Genomic DNA, 17,602 nt, shown 5'->3' with positions numbered 1-17,602 from the left:
ACTGTAACAATTCCTAGAATTCTGTCCTGGTAATCTTATTTTTGTAAGGTTGAAGAGAATCTCGTATATTCCTGAATTAACAAAAGATATTTATTTTAGTGAAAGTGAGAGAAGGCCAAGGTAATTCGCCCTGGAACGGAGCCTCCGATGAAACTATGCCTGATTGTGGGCCTTTTCTGTTCAGTGCTGCCTTTTATTTAATGTAGGATTAAGCAGAGACAGACTTTGCCTCCACATTGAATACTAGCCCGATTCTCACTTCACTACAATTTGATTCTTCCTTTACGGCAGGCTATTAGTATGCTTATTTCTCATAGCTGACATGTATCGATCTCTTGAGTTTCACGTGTAGAAATAAGGGTCTTGAGATGTACAGCTTCTTCTTACTCTAGACTTTCACAGCTGAGCACTTTGGATGTATTAGCGAGACATCCTGGGAGATGGACTCACAGCTGGACCAACCGAAGGCCTCTAAGTGCTAGACGGCTCCAGCCACAGGTTAGGGTCAGTCACAGACTCTGCCCTTGAGGAGAAAGGACAAACAAAGCAGAGGAAAGGAGTGACCCTCTGGGAGCTGTCCCTGCCTTGCATGGCTCTCAGTAGAAAGCTACGCTTGAAGAGGTGAGCTTCCTTTCATCCAGGGCACGCATGGTGGCTTTGCAGTGAATTTGACCAGAACTTGGGTAAGGGCTGATTTCCCACTTCCCCCCTGCTTCCATCCAGTTCTTTCTTTTACACAATGAGCATCTCTCATTTGCATAAAGCACTCCATAGGTGTATGAATTACAGACTTTACTGTCATCCATGGTTACCACCTTTTTGACATCAAGCCAAAGAGCACTAACTCTGAAATTGCCTTCATACCCACATGTTGGGGCTAATACAGATTAACTGGCTGTATGTATTCTCACAACGGACTCCAAGTTTAATGGGCAATCTGAATTGGTGCTTTGTAAAATCACTACTCTTACAGAAGATCATAGGAGCAGAGGTTGTTTTTAGAGGGGCAAAAAAAAAAAACCTTTGATTTCCTACACACTCTAAAAATTATATGGACATCCCCAAAATTCTCCTTCTTCCAAAGTCCCATGGCCCCCAACACTGGAACATGTCACTGATCCACCCCTCCCCAACACAGAAGGCTCATGCTGCTGTTCACACGGTCATCCGTTCACTCAGCCAGCATCCCTCAAGTGCAGGCTTCCATCATGCCCCAGCCTGAATGTACCAGTGCCCAAACTAGAGCCTAGTATGTCCCAAAGGCAGATAATTTTCAAAGGAATTACTTGTTTGTTATGATACAATCCAGTATGTATATAATATATTTGTACCACCAACATTGCTTACATGTTTTAAGTATCTCTTTAAGGAATTAAGTCAGGAGAAAACAATTAGCACTATCAATGCTTAGTGGATGACATAATGGTTAAAGTAATTTCATCTTCATTATTAGTTTTAATTTTATTTTTTGAGACGGAGTCTCACTCTGTTGCCCAGGCTGGAGTGCATTGGCGAGATCTCCACTCACTGCAACCTCCGCCTCCCAGGTTCTAGCAATTCTCCTGCCTCAGCCTCTCATGTAGTGGGACGACAGGTGTGTACCACCAAACCCGGTGAATTTTTGTATTTTTAGTAGAGACAGGGGTTTCACCAGGTTGCCCGGGCTGGTCTCAAACTCCTGACGTCAGGTGATCCACCAGCCTCAGCCTCCCAAACTTCTGGGATTACAGGCGTGAGTCACAGTATTAGCTTTATTTTGATTCTAGAACTTTCTGAGCGAGAGAGAGGCTCTGCTCTGTCACCTAGGCTGGAATGCAGTGGTGTGATCATAGCTCACTACAGCCTCCATCTCCTGGGCTCAAGAGAGATTCTCCTGCCTCAGTCTCACAAAATTCTAGGATTACAGGCATGAACTACTGTGACGTGTTTCCAGAACGTGGTTGTAAGATGTGTATAATGTCCTTCATTGTAATTTGGAATTAATGTGATTTGGGAGACACAAAGGGGCCACAGCTCCAAAAAGCCCCCTTTGGTCTGGCCACGGGGCCTCAGGTGGGAGAGGGTCCTGGGTCCTTGGCGCGTGCTGAACATCTTCCTCCGGTGCAGCCGCAGGCAGATGCACTCCCGTTTTCTTTCTTCCTCCCACCCTGATCACCAGAGGTAGGAACAGGCCTTGCAGTCTATCTTTATCCTCATCACTGCTGCTTGCCAGGCATTCTGTTGTTTGTTTTGGTGTTTTCCCCACCTGTTTAGACAAAATGGCATATGCAGAGTGTGCCTTCAAAGAAAACAAAAAATTGACACTTGCTTGAAATGTTTAAAGTTCAAAGTCTGTTTTGTGCTTGAACACGGCCTAGAAATAACATGATGTGGCATCGCCATTCTCGCCACCTGGTACCAGGAAGTCTGGCGGCCCTCTGGGCGGTGAGAACCCTGATGCCGCCTTTTCTGGTAACTTCAAGAGCGGGGCAGGTTTGCCACACATTGTGAGTGAAATGTTATGGGGTCTTGAGTGAGGGATCACAAGGAACTGGTTGATGCCGGTGCAAGGAAACTAGCTATTTAATAATTGTCTTTTTAGCCCTGTGCACAGTAGCCTAGGGACATGTCTCTTTTGTATTCAAAAACCTAGTCCAACCCCCTGAATCTAAAGTAAAAGTTGAAAAAACAAACTCAGTTAAATTATTATGATTATCAGCTGTCATTTACGGAAGACATGTTATGTGCCAGGAACTATAAGTAAGCATGTGGCTTACATTAATCCTTTTTAATCCCTCTAGAATCCCTGTAAAGCAGACTTTTTTTTTTTTTTTTTTTTGAGACAGAGTCTTGCTCTGTCATCCAGGCTGGAGTGCAGTGGCATGATCTCGGCTGACTGCAGCCTCCATCTTCAGGGTTCAAGCGATTCTTCTGCCTCAGCCTCTAGAGTAGCTGGGACTACAGGCGTCCGCCACCATGCCCAGCTAATTTTTGTATTTTTAGTAGAGACAGGGTTTCACCATATTGACCAAGCTGGTCTCGAACTTCTGACCTTGTGATCCGCCTGCCTCGGCCTCCCAAAGTGTGGGAATTACAGGTGTGAGCCGTGCCCGGCCTGTAGAGCAGATGTTATTATCCCATTTTGCAGATGAAGAAATAGTAGTTCACAGATACTAAATGACTTTCTCTGAGTGGCACAACTATAACTGTTGAAACAGAAATTTGAACTCATGCATGTCTGACTTCTTAAGATCTTAGAGCACCTAAACTGCTGGCCAACCAGCATGGACCATGATTCCAAGTCCCAAAGATCTCGTGGAAGCTGTTTTAAATTTCACTTAAATTTTACCTGATCATTTCTCCTCTATTTATATTGAGTATATTTCACAAATTTATAATCTAAATAGACTTAATAATCACTGTTTAGTAAAAATAAGTTATTTTCATCTGTTTATTGTTAATAAATACCCTGCCTACTTTGAAAACATATTTAAGATAGCTTTCAGGATGGAAAAGATACTCCCAAAACAAAAAACCCTGAAGCAAGAATGAAAAACATCAGCTGTGAGTTGAAAGCCAGGCCCTAATTATGGCAGAAACCTAGTCAGAAGGACACTTAGTTTAGCACTTCCTCTCAGCCAAGTCAACAGGGAAAAGATGGCAGGTGACCCATCCTGTATTCATAAGACAGCTTGCCAAGTCAGGAAAACAGAGCTTTCTTGTTTTATCCATGTTAGGAAAATTAATAATTTTCACAATATAACATTTGAGATAAAATTATAATGTTATTTTTACTTCATCACCAACTTTGAGGGTGCACTTAAGATTGCGAAAACAATATAATGTTATCATTTGCCTGAAAAATAATGGAAGAAAATAGCCACAGCATACCTTCTATATACAATTACTTCTGTGTTTTCCTTTTTGTTCTTTTTCAGAAAACCCATTTCTCTCTTTTTTCCCTAGTAGTAAGCATAGTAGGAATGGCACATTGTTCTCTGCTGTCAGTGATAAAAGTATTTTCCATGTAGAAACAGGGTTCATAATGAACACTTTCCTGACCACATAATGTGCCATTAAGTAGGGGTAGCATATTTTCATTAAGCATTTCTCTGCTGGTGGCCATCTAGGCCATTTCTTAGTTTATAGCAAAGATAAGGATTACAATGAGCAATTATTTCAACCTTCGGTTTAATTATAATTTACATTACATTTATAAAATTATCTTCACTAAAAATCTGTATGCGTAAAATAAGCTCCTTGAAGGCAGAAGCAACCTATTTCTCAATTTTATTTTCCCTAGACTGTGGTGTCTTAAAAGTACAAAGTGCTTTCTCAATAACTTAATGAGTAAATAAAACGTAGCTCAAAAGGGGCTGAAATTGATGGCCTGGGGTGTTACCTCTAAGTTGGAAAGAACATGAATAGTAGTAATCCTGTACCTACCTGCAAAAGAACTTTAAATACTTAAAGATCCAAAATAGCACTTGAACAAATGAGAATATTAGAAGTTTGCGGGGGTAGGGGTGCATCTCTGCCATAGCTCCAACAGCCCCTCCCTCCTTTTTGTGCTGCCATTTGGAGTTTCAAGCACGGAGAGAAGTGATGCCCATTGATACTGCTCTGAATAAAAGCCCATGCTGTAAACGTGTGATCGCCCATCTATGGGCAGAAAGGGACCCTTCTCTGGTACTGCGTGTAATTGTTGAAGGCATCTGTGCGCTCACTTAAAGCCCATCTGTACCCTGCTCCCCAGTGAGCAGCCCGCTCTCTCCCAGTGAAGTCAGGTGCTCAGAGCAGCCGGCTGGGCGCAGGATGTAGAAAAGCGCCTCTTTTGAACATTAGGAGTGATTGAGTCAAAATGTGTAATTATAACAACTCCTAGAATCTACCATTGTCTTAATGGATTATTTAGAATTTGTGTCCGTAAAAACTAAAATATATATTAGTCTTGTCTTGGAAGAGTTGATATTTTTCAGAGAAATTGAATCTGCACTATTTATGGGTTTTGCACTATAAAACTCTGCAGCCCAGTCACATGGCTTCTTTTTCCTAAGCCATCTGTCACAGAGGTCTGGAATTTTATGTGAATGTTGGTTGTGCAGTCTTAACCCAAGTTTTTTTTTTAATTTTTTAATGAAAAATGTCAGCAACTACAATATTTAGCATTTTACTTTACGTTGGCCATTAAACTTGATTACTATAGCTCTGTTTCATTGCTATTTACATATCAGCTACGAAGCCAAAAATTGTTCTGATGCCCTCCTGGCAGAATACATTGTGAGATCATGGAGACGGAGCACATGTGGCACTGATATGGTTAATATCTTGGATTTTTGTAACTAAGGTTTATTAATGCTGGTATAAAAACGTATTTGATATTATACAGATGGCATAAGATGTTGTGGTTACTAAGTTATTATCCCGGATAAGCTGTACTGCCAAATTCGGGGCTTAAAACTATCACGAGAGATTAAACTATTTACTAAAAAGGGACAGAAAGATACGGCCAAAGCATCTTAGTACAACATATTAGAAGTGTATTTACCTCCCACAAATACAGTAAAGCATATCTATCTCGTAGGCTGAGAGATTGAAAATATTAACTTTGCAGGTAAAACAAAAAAATAAAAGAAGGGCTTTTATTTTCTAAGTCAGGCACAAGCAGCAAGCCCAGTTGATGCAGCCCAGTGGTGCCTCTTTGGGGGCTGGGGGTGGGGGTCGTTTAAAGGGAAGAGTGAAAATAAATCCCCTGGGAAATAGCCGGTTACCTCAAGAGTTCAGGATCTTACTCAATATTCAAAGAAGAGTGGCCAGCCAAAAGAAAAAAAGAGAGTTGCCAAATTGTCCAGAAGTTAATTTTGAACTGGTGGATGATGGTAAAAACACCAGAAAGGTGTTACTTGACCCATTTAGAAAAATGGCAGGCACCTTCCTCCTACCTTCTGAGAATGACTGCGTGGTAATGTTTACGATTCATGACACCACACGAGCCATCCCTGCATGCGAATCTTGTAGAACATACAAAGCACGTGAGCAGTTTGCTGGAGCTTCAACCAAATACAGAATGGGGTACTGTTCCTCCAACACAGAAAAAAACGAAACCAAGAAATAACACGTGGCAAAATGTAGACGGTATCTCAAGAAGAAATATTGTATGGTGGATTTAATTTTAAGTCTCACACTAACTGTGGAGAAAACAAGCCCCTTTATAGTATTCTGAAGTTTTCAGCATAGGGCTTCAACCTCAGGCTGTCAGCTGCTCCCCAAAGCCCCCACCCCCACCGGGGTGAAGTGTGGTTTGCACTGTCTGCCTCCCTCCCTCTCCCTGCCCCCCACAATTTAGCAAAGCATTTCTGGCTCAAATAGCCTAGGGTAAAATGTTGCTTTTATATTAGTTTAATATTCCAATAAAAATTCTCTTCCAGCGGGTTATTTTTGCATATTTCTCATGTGAGATTAATATTGTGATTTGAGGGGGCTGGGAAGTTATACATGCTTTTGATAAACACAAATGTGAATGCTTTAAATGATGCATTGGGAGTGATAATTCTGTAAACTAGAAAAGAAGATTTGTATACACACACACACACACACACACACAGAGGCACATTTTTACAAAACCGTTTTAGCCAATACGTTTAGTATTTGGAGCATCTTATTTACATTAAGCTTACTTTGTTTAAACCCAAAACACAAAGCTCACTAATGGGGCTGTTCTTAAAAGTCTGCCTAAGAATTGAACGTTACCCAATGCAAACCAGAAAGCTAGACTTAAAAGCAGATACACTTACATAAAAGCTTACATTTAAAATGATCCCTTGAAAGCCCCACATGGCTAGGCTATAACTGCAAATGGCTTAAATGTTTTTCTGTTTCCTATTGTATACCAGGGAGCCGAAATAGAAGTGGATGAAAATGGCACATTGGACTTAAGCATGAAAAAAAATCGAATCCTGGACAAGGCTGCACCCCTAGCTTCCTCTAACACTTCTATTCCAACTCCTTCCTCTTCCCCATTCAAAACAAGCAGCATTCTGGTCAATGCGGCATTCTATCAGGCTCTTTGTGACCAAGAGGGCTGGGACACTCCTATCAACTATAGCAAAACCCACGGGAAGACAGAGGAGGAGAAAGAGGTATTGTTTCCATATGTCGATCAGTAAGTTGAAGACAGTATGATTGCAGGGTGTAACTAGCTTTTCCCTCCTAAATTATATTCACATTCCTGTTTAGATGATACATAATTCTGTACCTTGTCTTAGATTTTAATGAACTGATGATTTTTAATGTCAGAGGAAATTCATTAACAAATCCAACTTTTATTATCGCTTGCCTAAAATAATGTCACTATAGTGAATTTTACTCCTATTATGGCTGAAATTTTGTGCACTGCACAAGAGATTATAGGATCTATCCCTTCATATGGCAGCTGTAAGGGGCAATGTATCTTTCAGCACTGAAATGCCAGCTTACTAATTCTTTCTGACTCAGAGGGGTGAAGACGAAATCAAATCAGGGTCAAGTAAAAATCTTTTGAGTCGTGTCCAATTTCTTTCCTTGGTTTTTTGAAGGAACTGTGTTAGTATACCTATGTATAGACTCATTGTTTGAGGCATTGAATTGAAATGTTCGATGTCTAAATTGAATTATTCTTAAAGTCAAAGAGACTTATTTGTGCATTTAATTATCTTGCAGTTGGTTTTGCCCCCAAAAGCCACATGGTGCCGCTATGTAGGAAATCATTTAACTTTCACCTTAAGGCTTGAGCCACCTGCCTAGGCCTGATTAGCCATGTACTACTCAGTGTCATTCAGAAAACTGATAACCAGCACCCTCAGCTGTTTAGACTCTGTGTCATTGCAGATGTGACCTTAATTATCAGAGTAAGTGATCCCATTTTGCTATTTGTCAGGGAAGTTGTTGATGAGCTTGCCGGTGGATATGTGTGAAGAACTCTAATAGCCATTCTCTGTAGAAGTGTGTGGTGCCTTTTACAGCTTTTTGAAGTTCAGAGACTTTGAATGGGGAGATCTAATTTGATTTTTGCATATGCTTAACATCTCAGAGTATATGTCAACATACACAGTTTGGATCACAGGATTGGACTGTTCCCCTCCTCTCCTCTCCTGTCCCCTCCCCTTTCAACCCCTTCTCTCCTTTCCCCTCCCCTCCTTTCCCCTCCCTCCCTCCTTTCCTCTCTCCCTCCCTCCCTCCTTCTCTCCCTCCTTCCCTCCCTCCCTCACTCCCTCCTTCCCTCCTTCCCTCCCTCCCTCCATTCCTCCATTCCTCCTTCCCTCCCTCCCTTCCTTCCTTCCTTCCTTCCTTCCTTCCTTCCTTCCTTCCTTCCTTTTTCCCTTCAGTACAGTTTTGCCAGCATCTCCAAGTCCAGGCAGTGACATGGAACCTGGAGATACAGCGATGAATAGAACACGCTTTCACCATGCCTGTGTGCCATAGTCATGCATGTGCTCAGAGGACCGACCTGTAACCAAAAACACTGATAAACAGAGTAGCTCACTCAGACACACAATGTGGAGAGGGAGGAATAGCTAACTGCATTGGGTGGCTGGGTGTGGGTCCCTGGAAGACGTCCTCAGCATCTGAGGCAGCCTCTGTGTCTCCACCACTGAAGCCATCACAAGGAAGGATGAAGGGGTTCACACACTGCAGCTTTTGATTAGACTCAGTCATACTGGCCCTAGTCATTTTATTCTGCTTGTTTTTTCAAAATTCACCCAAAGCATCCAAGGATGGCCTTAATTAATCCATCGTAGTAAAATTTTAGAAGAACCATTTATTAAAATAATACGTATTTGATGATAACGAATGTGAAACTGATGCCTGGGAAATATAAGATGCTAATTTGCCTTAAGTGACGACCACAGACTGGCAAGTGTGCATCTTTCCCCTCCCACTGTGCCCACTGCCATCTCAGGCTTGTGTCAAAGAGCAGAGGTTACACCTAATTCTGTGTACGTGTATCATCTAAAAGTCTGCCAGTGTTCACACCCCTAGAGCATTCTGCACGTCTTGTCTGAAATGGAAGTAAGCAGCCAGCTAGGAAGTGGGCAGGTTAAGAGGCACAACTGTGATGAGATCGAAATTGTTGAGGCATTTCTGCTACATACAAGTTAGCTTTGGATGAGGGAATGTCCTTCAATTCAAACGGCTGCTTAATCTCCAGCCAGGCCACTGCTGCTCAGATCATGGCATATTGCACCTACACCCCTAAAGGGAAACCTGCCCTCGGCCCAGGATGTGTGGATGTGGGTTCAGCAGAAGTCCTTATGTTACAGGACAAACAGTGTTTTATGAATGAAGTACACCTGCTTCATGCGGGGTCAAAATCCCAGCATGTTCTTATTTCTGGGCATATCTCAATGTCATCTGCAGAGTGGCATTTGGGCTTTCTGCACTCACCCTTGTGACTGTGTTGAATGCATTCACCAGAAAGTGTCAGCAATCAGCATCCAATCCTGAGTTGTAACAAAATGCATTTGCCTCAGATGGATTCTCACCTTCATCTAGGCTGTCTTGTGTTGTTTGATACTGACTAGACTTCTGTGTCCTCAGCACGATGTCAACATTGCACACTTCATATTCCCAGAGACCCATTCCTATCACTTTCTTAGCCATAGTTCTCATCACCCAGAAAGCCAGGAAACGAGGGTTCATAAGAAATATTTTATGTTGTTTTTTAATCTTGTTTTTGCTTAATTCCAAAAAAAAAAAAAAAAAACCAATCTGGATTCATCACGGCAGCTGTATAGATTTACCTGGAGTATGTGTTTATCTCATGCATATAGATCTGGGACAGTGTTTCATTTCCCAGCAAATTCTCCCACACAAAATGGGATTCTTTAGAGTGGATTTATGCTCTTTACAGAATGGCTTACTTACTGCAGGACTGACAATACAGGCTTGGACTGCTACAGTTTGCAACCGAAGTATTGTGACATCTGGAATTTAGAAGCTATGTGGGAATTCAGTGTCACTAAGAGTACCGGAGAGGACTTTGGAGAGGCTAAGTGAGCTCTTGGACTCAATGCACCTGCCCTAGGTTTGAACTGACAGAATATTTTTTAAGCTAAATGCTTATTGTCCCAGCTATCTGAATAGGGTGATTCACTGCTTTGGGAAGCTAAGGCTGATGGAGACACACGCATAAAAGTGCTTCTGAATTACTGTAACTCCTGATGCAGTTTCTCACCCTTATTCTCTGTTCCTTCAACTGTGCCAAGGTAATCTATTAACAGTATTTTTCGCATCCTGTTCCGAATCTTGAAAATGAAAAATGTAGTGTTTGGTAGGTATTATTTTGAAAAATTACACTGTATTAAATGCTCTCATTGAGAAGCTATCAGAGGGTTACCACATACAATAAAATAAAGACAAGGAACCTTTATACACAATGTCTCATTATCCCAACAATCTTGAAAAGAAGGATTATTATCAAATTTTTTAGAGGAGAAATTTGAGCCTCAGGGAGGTAAAATTATTGCCCCTGCTCATGTGAAATTAGGTAATAGGCCTGGAATTTCCTACAACAAAGAAAAAAAGAGAAGAAGGTAAAGGAAATGAAAAAAAATCACCAAAAACCAGAAGATTGCTTAGGGAATATTTAGAAAAATTTAAGGAGAAAGAAAAAAAGAGAAGAATGAAGAAATGGCAGGTGGGATTGTGCATTGGGGACAACAGTTGTCTAAAGTGCTTCTGTGGGTGCAGGGCTGGAGCTCCTGTGACCCAGGCAAGTCCACATGATGTGACCATAAAAACCACTTACTGGTGAGCTTCCCTGGAATGTCTATGGACAGCCTAGAAAATCTATTGTTCGTGTTTGGACACCGGACTGTGGTATGTCCCTGCTCCCACCCACATCTTTCCCATTCAGCTTCCCTCTCCCTGCACCGCGTAAGACACTTACACAATCAGAAATTGAGTGATTATTTCTAATTCATTGTTATCTAGTTCATATGCACAACAGTTGCTTAATTTTGGTGGTAATTTTCAGAAAATATTGTCTGTCTTTCTCAGTGAAATAGCCTGTCCAGATGCCCCCTAAAAAAAAAATCCTGAATCTGGAAAAAACTCAAAATATCTCGGAAGGAAAGTGTTGAGAAATAACTAGGGCTGTCGGTTTCATTCAACTGTCAGTTCTCCAAAGATTTCAGGGCTTAAAATGTTAAGAGTGCCAGATGCTATTATCTGTTATTCATGTTACCATTATGTCCTGGTCTTTACTGAAATCAGTATAAACTTCCATCTGTACGTTAAAAGAATTTCATTGCATGTGTGTATTCTCTAAACACACACATATATACCACATCCTCTTTTACATATCCACAAAATAAAATTATTATTTTCAAAATGATACTTTAAATTTTGAAAAAAGGTTTTTACAAATGCTATTGATTTACACTGGATGCTGTTTAGGAATTCATTCAATATCAAATGCCTCCATAACAAAATGAATTCTTTTAGTGACAGCCACCTGGATTTTAATACATATACTCTCTGCAGGTTTCCAAGGCTAGAATGTTGAGCAAAGAAAAGGGGGAAAAGCAATTATTTCATAAAACAATTGTATGCATATAAGTCTACATGTTAAAGAAAAGTTACAAAATACTTAAAAGGTCATATGCAATAAAATTATCCTATTGAAACATTACCACATATTACTATACCAAGTTAAATAACGTATATTCTGCAAGCTTTATGTTTGTATTATTTAGTAAAATAATAACTTAAATTTTCATAATTGATCATTTCTTTCAAAATTCCTCATTCTCTTGCCTTCTGTAATGTATAGACTCAGCCCTAAAACAACAGGTGGAAACTTGTGATTGTCTTTAAATATACGTGTCTTCTTAGAAAGACTTTGTTCTTAACTCTGTCATAAAGAAATGATAAAATGGCCCTTTTTACTTTATGCCATTTTCGTTTAAAAAAATCAGCATCTAAACAGAAAAACAAAGGCTATTCCACATTGAGACAATATCGGATTTAGCATTTGTTTCTACTTTCCAAAAGCCAAGACATTTTGAAATTAGAGTGGAAAATACTACTCAGGCTAAATCCAGATAGGACCCAATGGAATGGATGGTGGAATCATCAGGTTTAAGGCCTTAAAATTTGGAATTGATTCATTGTAGCCATTTACCGTGTAAAAGTTTAAAAGGATAAGCTTCAATGTCAATCATCTATTTTGCTGTAGATCCCATAGAGGCAGCATGAAACTAGCACTTCTCTGTGCATCCTAGTGTGCAATTATTATCAAGCACATATTTCTCTTTATTTTTAAATCGTGTGTTTTTATCAGTTTCTATTTTCAAACATTTACCAGTGAAACAAAATGAAACACATAACATCATCAATAATATGGAGAAATAGCCCTGAATAAGGTTGTATGAATGTGATCTGAAGACAGTGTCACTTGAGGCAGTGTACCAATGTATTTACTACAGTATGCTCTTGTATAAAATAATTGATTGAATGCCATCCAAGTAATTAATGAAAAAAATTACATTTGCCTTGATTGAGATGAGTATTTAGAGTTTTTCTTTGGTTGAGAAAATCCAGGAATTTTCTTTTTTCTCATTGCTTTTGAATGTAGACTCAGAATTACTAAAATTATATTATGCTATAATATTTTTATGTTCATTTAATTTTTAAAAAGATTTACTTTGAACAATTCAAAATTGTTTACTTACCTTAAGTAGATCAGTACTTTCGAGATTTAGAATACAGTTTTTAATATTAGTTAATCTGATTTTAATATTAAATCCAGAAAGTATTATATTTACTGGATATAAGATTAATGATGAAAGTAAGCTAATTATGTGATTGAGAAAAACCATCATTAGTTATCTGTGAAATAATACATCACTTGGTAAATAAATTTTTTGAAAGAATTAGGGAGTCTTCTTTATGAAAGCAAGGTCAGTATTAAACTTAAGAGCATGGAAATTAGGCATATCTAACAAGATATTCCATCCAGGAAGGAAAGTGCTACAAGATACCAACTTGGCAATGGAAGTAATTTCAGAAAAACAGGAAGTGATATAAAAATAAAACCAATTATCCAGAAAGATCAAATTAAATGTCTAAATACAGTAAGCCTCAGTTATTACATATTTAAACAAATAATTTAATCTTAATTATTTGTACATTAGAAAGGGCATTCTGTTAACCTAAACTTACTTTCTCCTTTTCTGTTTAAAAGTTTGTGTGATTTGTTTTTGCAATATTTCTTTGGCTTTACTGTTGTTATGACTGCTGGACATATAAACAATTCCTGTGCTCTCTAGGGAGCATTTGTTATACAAGAAATCATGAAGCATTAAAATATGCTTTTAATGCAATTAAAATATTAATTGCAGAGCTCAAAAAATACCTACCTCTGTAATCATATTTGCTAAAATGTGAACTAAGTACGAATTCTAAGTTCCTCTTCAAAAAACCGGTATGTCACTATGTTCAGCTTCCTTACTTTTTGTTCTCCATTTTAAAGTTTAACTCCCTTGTTCTTTACACCTCCTTGCCCTTAATTTCAGTAAACAATCCCCTCTAGCCTTTATACTCACATATTTAGAGTCCTTAGTCATCCTTAGCCACCTGCTCTGTAGCCATCCTTCCTGCCAAAACTACTCACCCTGCCACGAGAGCTCATACCCTTGCTCTCTTTAAAATAGCCAACTGTAATTAGCTTAGACTGTGCAGCCCAACCCTAGCCAGTAGGGGAATGATGCAGCAGTAGAGACTAGCTATGTTAGGAATAAGAAACCCTTCCCCTCCCTTACCCAGTGTACTCTTGCGACCATGCCAGGTGCGAGTGGCACCCTTCTGCAGAAGTAAATTGCCTTGCTGAGAAAGCTTTTTTGCCAGAGTGCTGATTCTTCTTTGTGACTCCAAGCTCTTGTTTTGAACATGAACTTTTAAAAGGTGTTCCATATTATTTATGCTTTTTTATTGTTCACTAAGGATAAAGATCTGTAACAATCAGGACATATTCTTATCCTCATTCTCTCATTTATTTCTTATGCAAATCCTCTAAGATAGTCCAGCCAAGTCCAATTCCCAACCCAAAACTCAAGCCTGGCCCCAATGATTTTAAATCTAGTTGTCTTTCCAGGGTTCCCTAATGGCTTCTGTATTTTTTTGTTTCCAGAAAGACCCAGTGAGCTCTCTAGAAAATTTAGAGGAAAAAAAGTATCCTGGAGAGGCCTCTATACCAAGCCCTAAACCCAAGCTTCATGCAAGAGATCTCAAAAAGGAACTAATCACGTAAGTAGTGCCCAATGCCATGCCCTCTAAGATTCTGGAATGAAGAATCATGTTTGTGACTTGGAGTTACAGTATCTTGGCTTATGCAGTTGATGTTAGGGTGATTTCTACCAGTTAGCAGTTAAACGTTAAACATATACCTAACTTGAACTAAGAGGGTATACATGGTCTTATGCTAACAGAATTAAAAACCTGTTGATTAAAAGCCAAAAGAAGATAACACAATTAGAAAAGCTTATGTTTTGACCCCAAATTCTTAACCTGATGTCCATTGACCCCCAGATCTAAGGGTTGGCTTCAGGGACTCTACTAACCTTCTAACACTTGATGCAAATTGTTATTTGGGCAAGGGAGTTCATGGTTTTCATCACATGTTGAAATGGTTTTTGAGGCCCATTTAAAGAAGAGCATAAAGAGCAGGGTACCCGAAGGCAGTATGAGTTACGAACTAGCGAGTGAGTCAGTGAATGAAATGCAGGAAACCGTTTCCCATGTATGTGTTTAAATGTTAATCAAGTCTACTCATATGTAAATCTTTTCAAAGCTGTCAGTTAATGAGAGTTTAGCAAAGAGTAATGCGTCCACTTAGGAAGCAGGCCTGTACCCTCCCTTCTGTATCCCTCATCAAAAAATACATTTCCAAAAAAACTTTTCCAAAAAAAAAAAAAACCAAACTGTAAAAACTTCTCCTGACCCAGCTTCCACCTGGACGCTCTGTCCCCTCTTCTTTTTCCAGTTGAACGTATCAAGAAAGTTGTTGCTGCTGTGTGATTCGGTTTCCCTCTGAATCTGTCCTGGACAGATCTCCAGGGACCTTCCTTCCCTCAGCGCCCTCTTTCCCTGGTGGGATCTTGGTCCTGAATCATCCTGTTCCTACTTGACAGGCAGCAGGATGCCACAGAGCTGGTCTCCCTCCTCCACAATCCATTGTCTGCACTTGGCCTCTTGCATGCCTCACCTCTGGACTCTCCTCTCATCTCACCATGACCCCTTCTAGACTCATGTGTAGCTCTCTAAAGAGTAGGGTGCCTCAGAGCTCTGTCCTGGGATCCTTCCTTCCTGCTATCAGCACTCACTCCTGCTGAGGACTCCTTGGCTGCCACCCTGCTGTGACCTCCAGATGCCCATCCACCAGCCCACAGGGGCGGTGAGTGCTCCCCTCCCCCAACCTCTCTCTTTGGACTTCTTGCTTCCCTAAGCACTCTAGGAACTAGGCAGGGCATTAGGGTTTCTGTTCCCTCTGCCCAGAATGCTGTTCCCAAAGCCTCTGCAGGACCCACATCCTCTCCTCCCTCAGCGAAGCTCTTCTCTCAAACATCATTTTTGTAAGAGGCCTTCAAGCTACTGCACTTCCCCACCCCCAGCCCTGATGCTCCCATTCCCAGATCTTTCCTTCCCTTCCCTCCACTCTCTATTTTCTGCCATCCTCACCAAGAACAAAGCCTCAGGGGGCAGGAAGTGAGGGGTCTCCTCTTTTCCATCTTCGTTCTCTAACTTGTCTGCCTCATTGGTGCAGAATATGTACTGTGCTGCCTCTTATTTCCCCACCTACATGGACAGTGACTTGGGACCAGGGAACATGTTTCAAAGGCCAGTGTCAAGAACATGAATAATTTTTACTGAACATGCAATAGGTGCTCAGTAAACATTATTCCAGGTCTGGCATCAGTTTGCCCTATTGACATGTGAATGACTTTAAAATAAGCTTAGACTTTGAATCCCTAAGGTTTTTGTAGGCAAACATGACTGGCTGAAACAGCACGCTCCCTTATCAACTTAATGTCCGCCTGGGGCTGGCTGGTTGACGCCATAATGGATGGCTCCAGACGTACTGGAACTTACATCGGCTTGAATACTGTTTCAGGCTCAGTGGCCTGAAACCTTAGAAGCTACTTCTAACTTCTTAGAAACTTCTTAGAAGCCTCTTAGGCCAGCCAGACCCTTTTTCCCATGTGGACCTGCTGTTCGAAACTTTTCAACCTTGTATGTATTTTTTTTCCATGTGTTATTTTTCATATCTTCAAAAATGGCAAATTTTGATCCTTTGAAGGTAGATAGTTGGAAATTGCCAGATGTCATCCTGAACTAAATGTAGTGTAAAAAATTGAAAACTAACCTACAAGGCCATTGTGGGTCAGAAAAAGGAAGTGCAATGGGCACTCTTCGTTGGTGTGAACGTAAATACAAAAGAGGAAGGATTTCTAAAAGATTTTGAATGATTTTCGAAATATAGTCATTCTAAAAATTCCTAGGAGATTACTCTCATAGAGGCCTCGTAGTTCATGCGTTTAATTTTATCAATTACATACGTATTTATTTTGGGACGGAGTCTCACTCTGTTACCCAGGCTAGAGTGCAGTGGCTCGATCTCGGCTTGCTGCAACCTCTTCCTCCTGTGTTCAAGCAATTCTCCTGCCTCAGCCTCCCAGGTAGCTGGGATTACAGGCACCCACCACCACGCCTGGCTAATTTTTATATTTTTAGTAAAGACATGGTTTTTTCATGCTGGCTAGGGTGGTCTCAAACTCCTGAGCTCAGGTGATCTGCCCACCTCAGCCTCCTGAAGTGCTGGGATTATAGGCGTGAGCCACTGCGCCTGGCCTCGTTCATGCATTTTAGACAGGGTGAGTGCTTTAATGGATATCACTTATTTGCATGTGTCTGTGTCGGTATATTTGTCTCATGAAAGTCATACTACGCTCCGTGTCACCCTGTCCTCATTATGTTTCCCTTTGTGTCTCTAACATAATTGTACCTTGATTGCTTACCAAAAACTTTGTTTAGATTAGGATATTTTGGATGTCACTAATTATCTTAGAATTTCCTTAGGTTTCAGTGCCACTTACTGAGATAACTAGCTAGTTTCTTTCAATTTTTATATTTTCATCTGAGAACCTTCCCAAAATGTATCATGCAACTAATATTGGCACATGTCACTATGTAAGAATTTTCACTGTAGATTTGGAATTTAGTGTAGCTATCATAATTCTAAGCTGAAACTTTTCCCTGTATAATGTTGCCTCTAGTTCTTTCTTTATTTCTTGACCTTTCAATACCACCAAACTTTAAAAAAAATCAGCTAACTGAATGCATATTTTATTATTATATTTTATAGGTAATTTATAGCTGATGCTTAAAAACTGCTGACACTTCTTGGCTTCTCCTGGCAATATTAATGGGAGTAATTTAAAAATAAATATATAACATACATGCAAATATATGTTATATATATGTGTGTGTATATATATAAAATAAATGCAATGTTGTTTTTAACACTAGATGGCGATATATTTCTAAAGTGGGAATTCCCAGGCAATAGACACACCCCTCTCACTGA

General features: G+C 40.1%; 1 protein-coding gene across 8 annotated transcripts in view; it reads left to right on the top strand.

Annotated features, from left to right (window-relative positions):
- Nucleotides 1-17,602, top strand: part of LOC108306691 (ST18 C2H2C-type zinc finger transcription factor) — a 140,950-nt gene that overhangs the window by 97,442 nt on the left and 25,906 nt on the right. For 7 of the 8 annotated variants that reach the window (XM_037739701.1, XM_037739699.1, XM_037739698.1 and 4 more), the window contains 2 exons: nt 6,873-7,118; nt 14,150-14,265. In XM_037739701.1, the coding sequence (XP_037595629.1) occupies nt 6,873-7,118; nt 14,150-14,265 (362 nt within the window). The remainder of the gene's footprint in view (nt 1-6,872; nt 7,119-14,149; nt 14,266-17,602) is intronic. The other variant, XM_037739703.1, reaches the window with a different exon arrangement.

This window comes from Cebus imitator, unplaced genomic scaffold (assembly GCF_001604975.1).
Source record: "Cebus imitator isolate Cc_AM_T3 unplaced genomic scaffold, Cebus_imitator-1.0 Scaffold73, whole genome shotgun sequence".
Classification (NCBI taxonomy): Eukaryota; Metazoa; Chordata; class Mammalia; order Primates; family Cebidae; genus Cebus; species Cebus imitator.
Note: the sequence above shows the minus strand (reverse complement) of the source record. Positions and strands in the feature narration are given on the sequence as shown.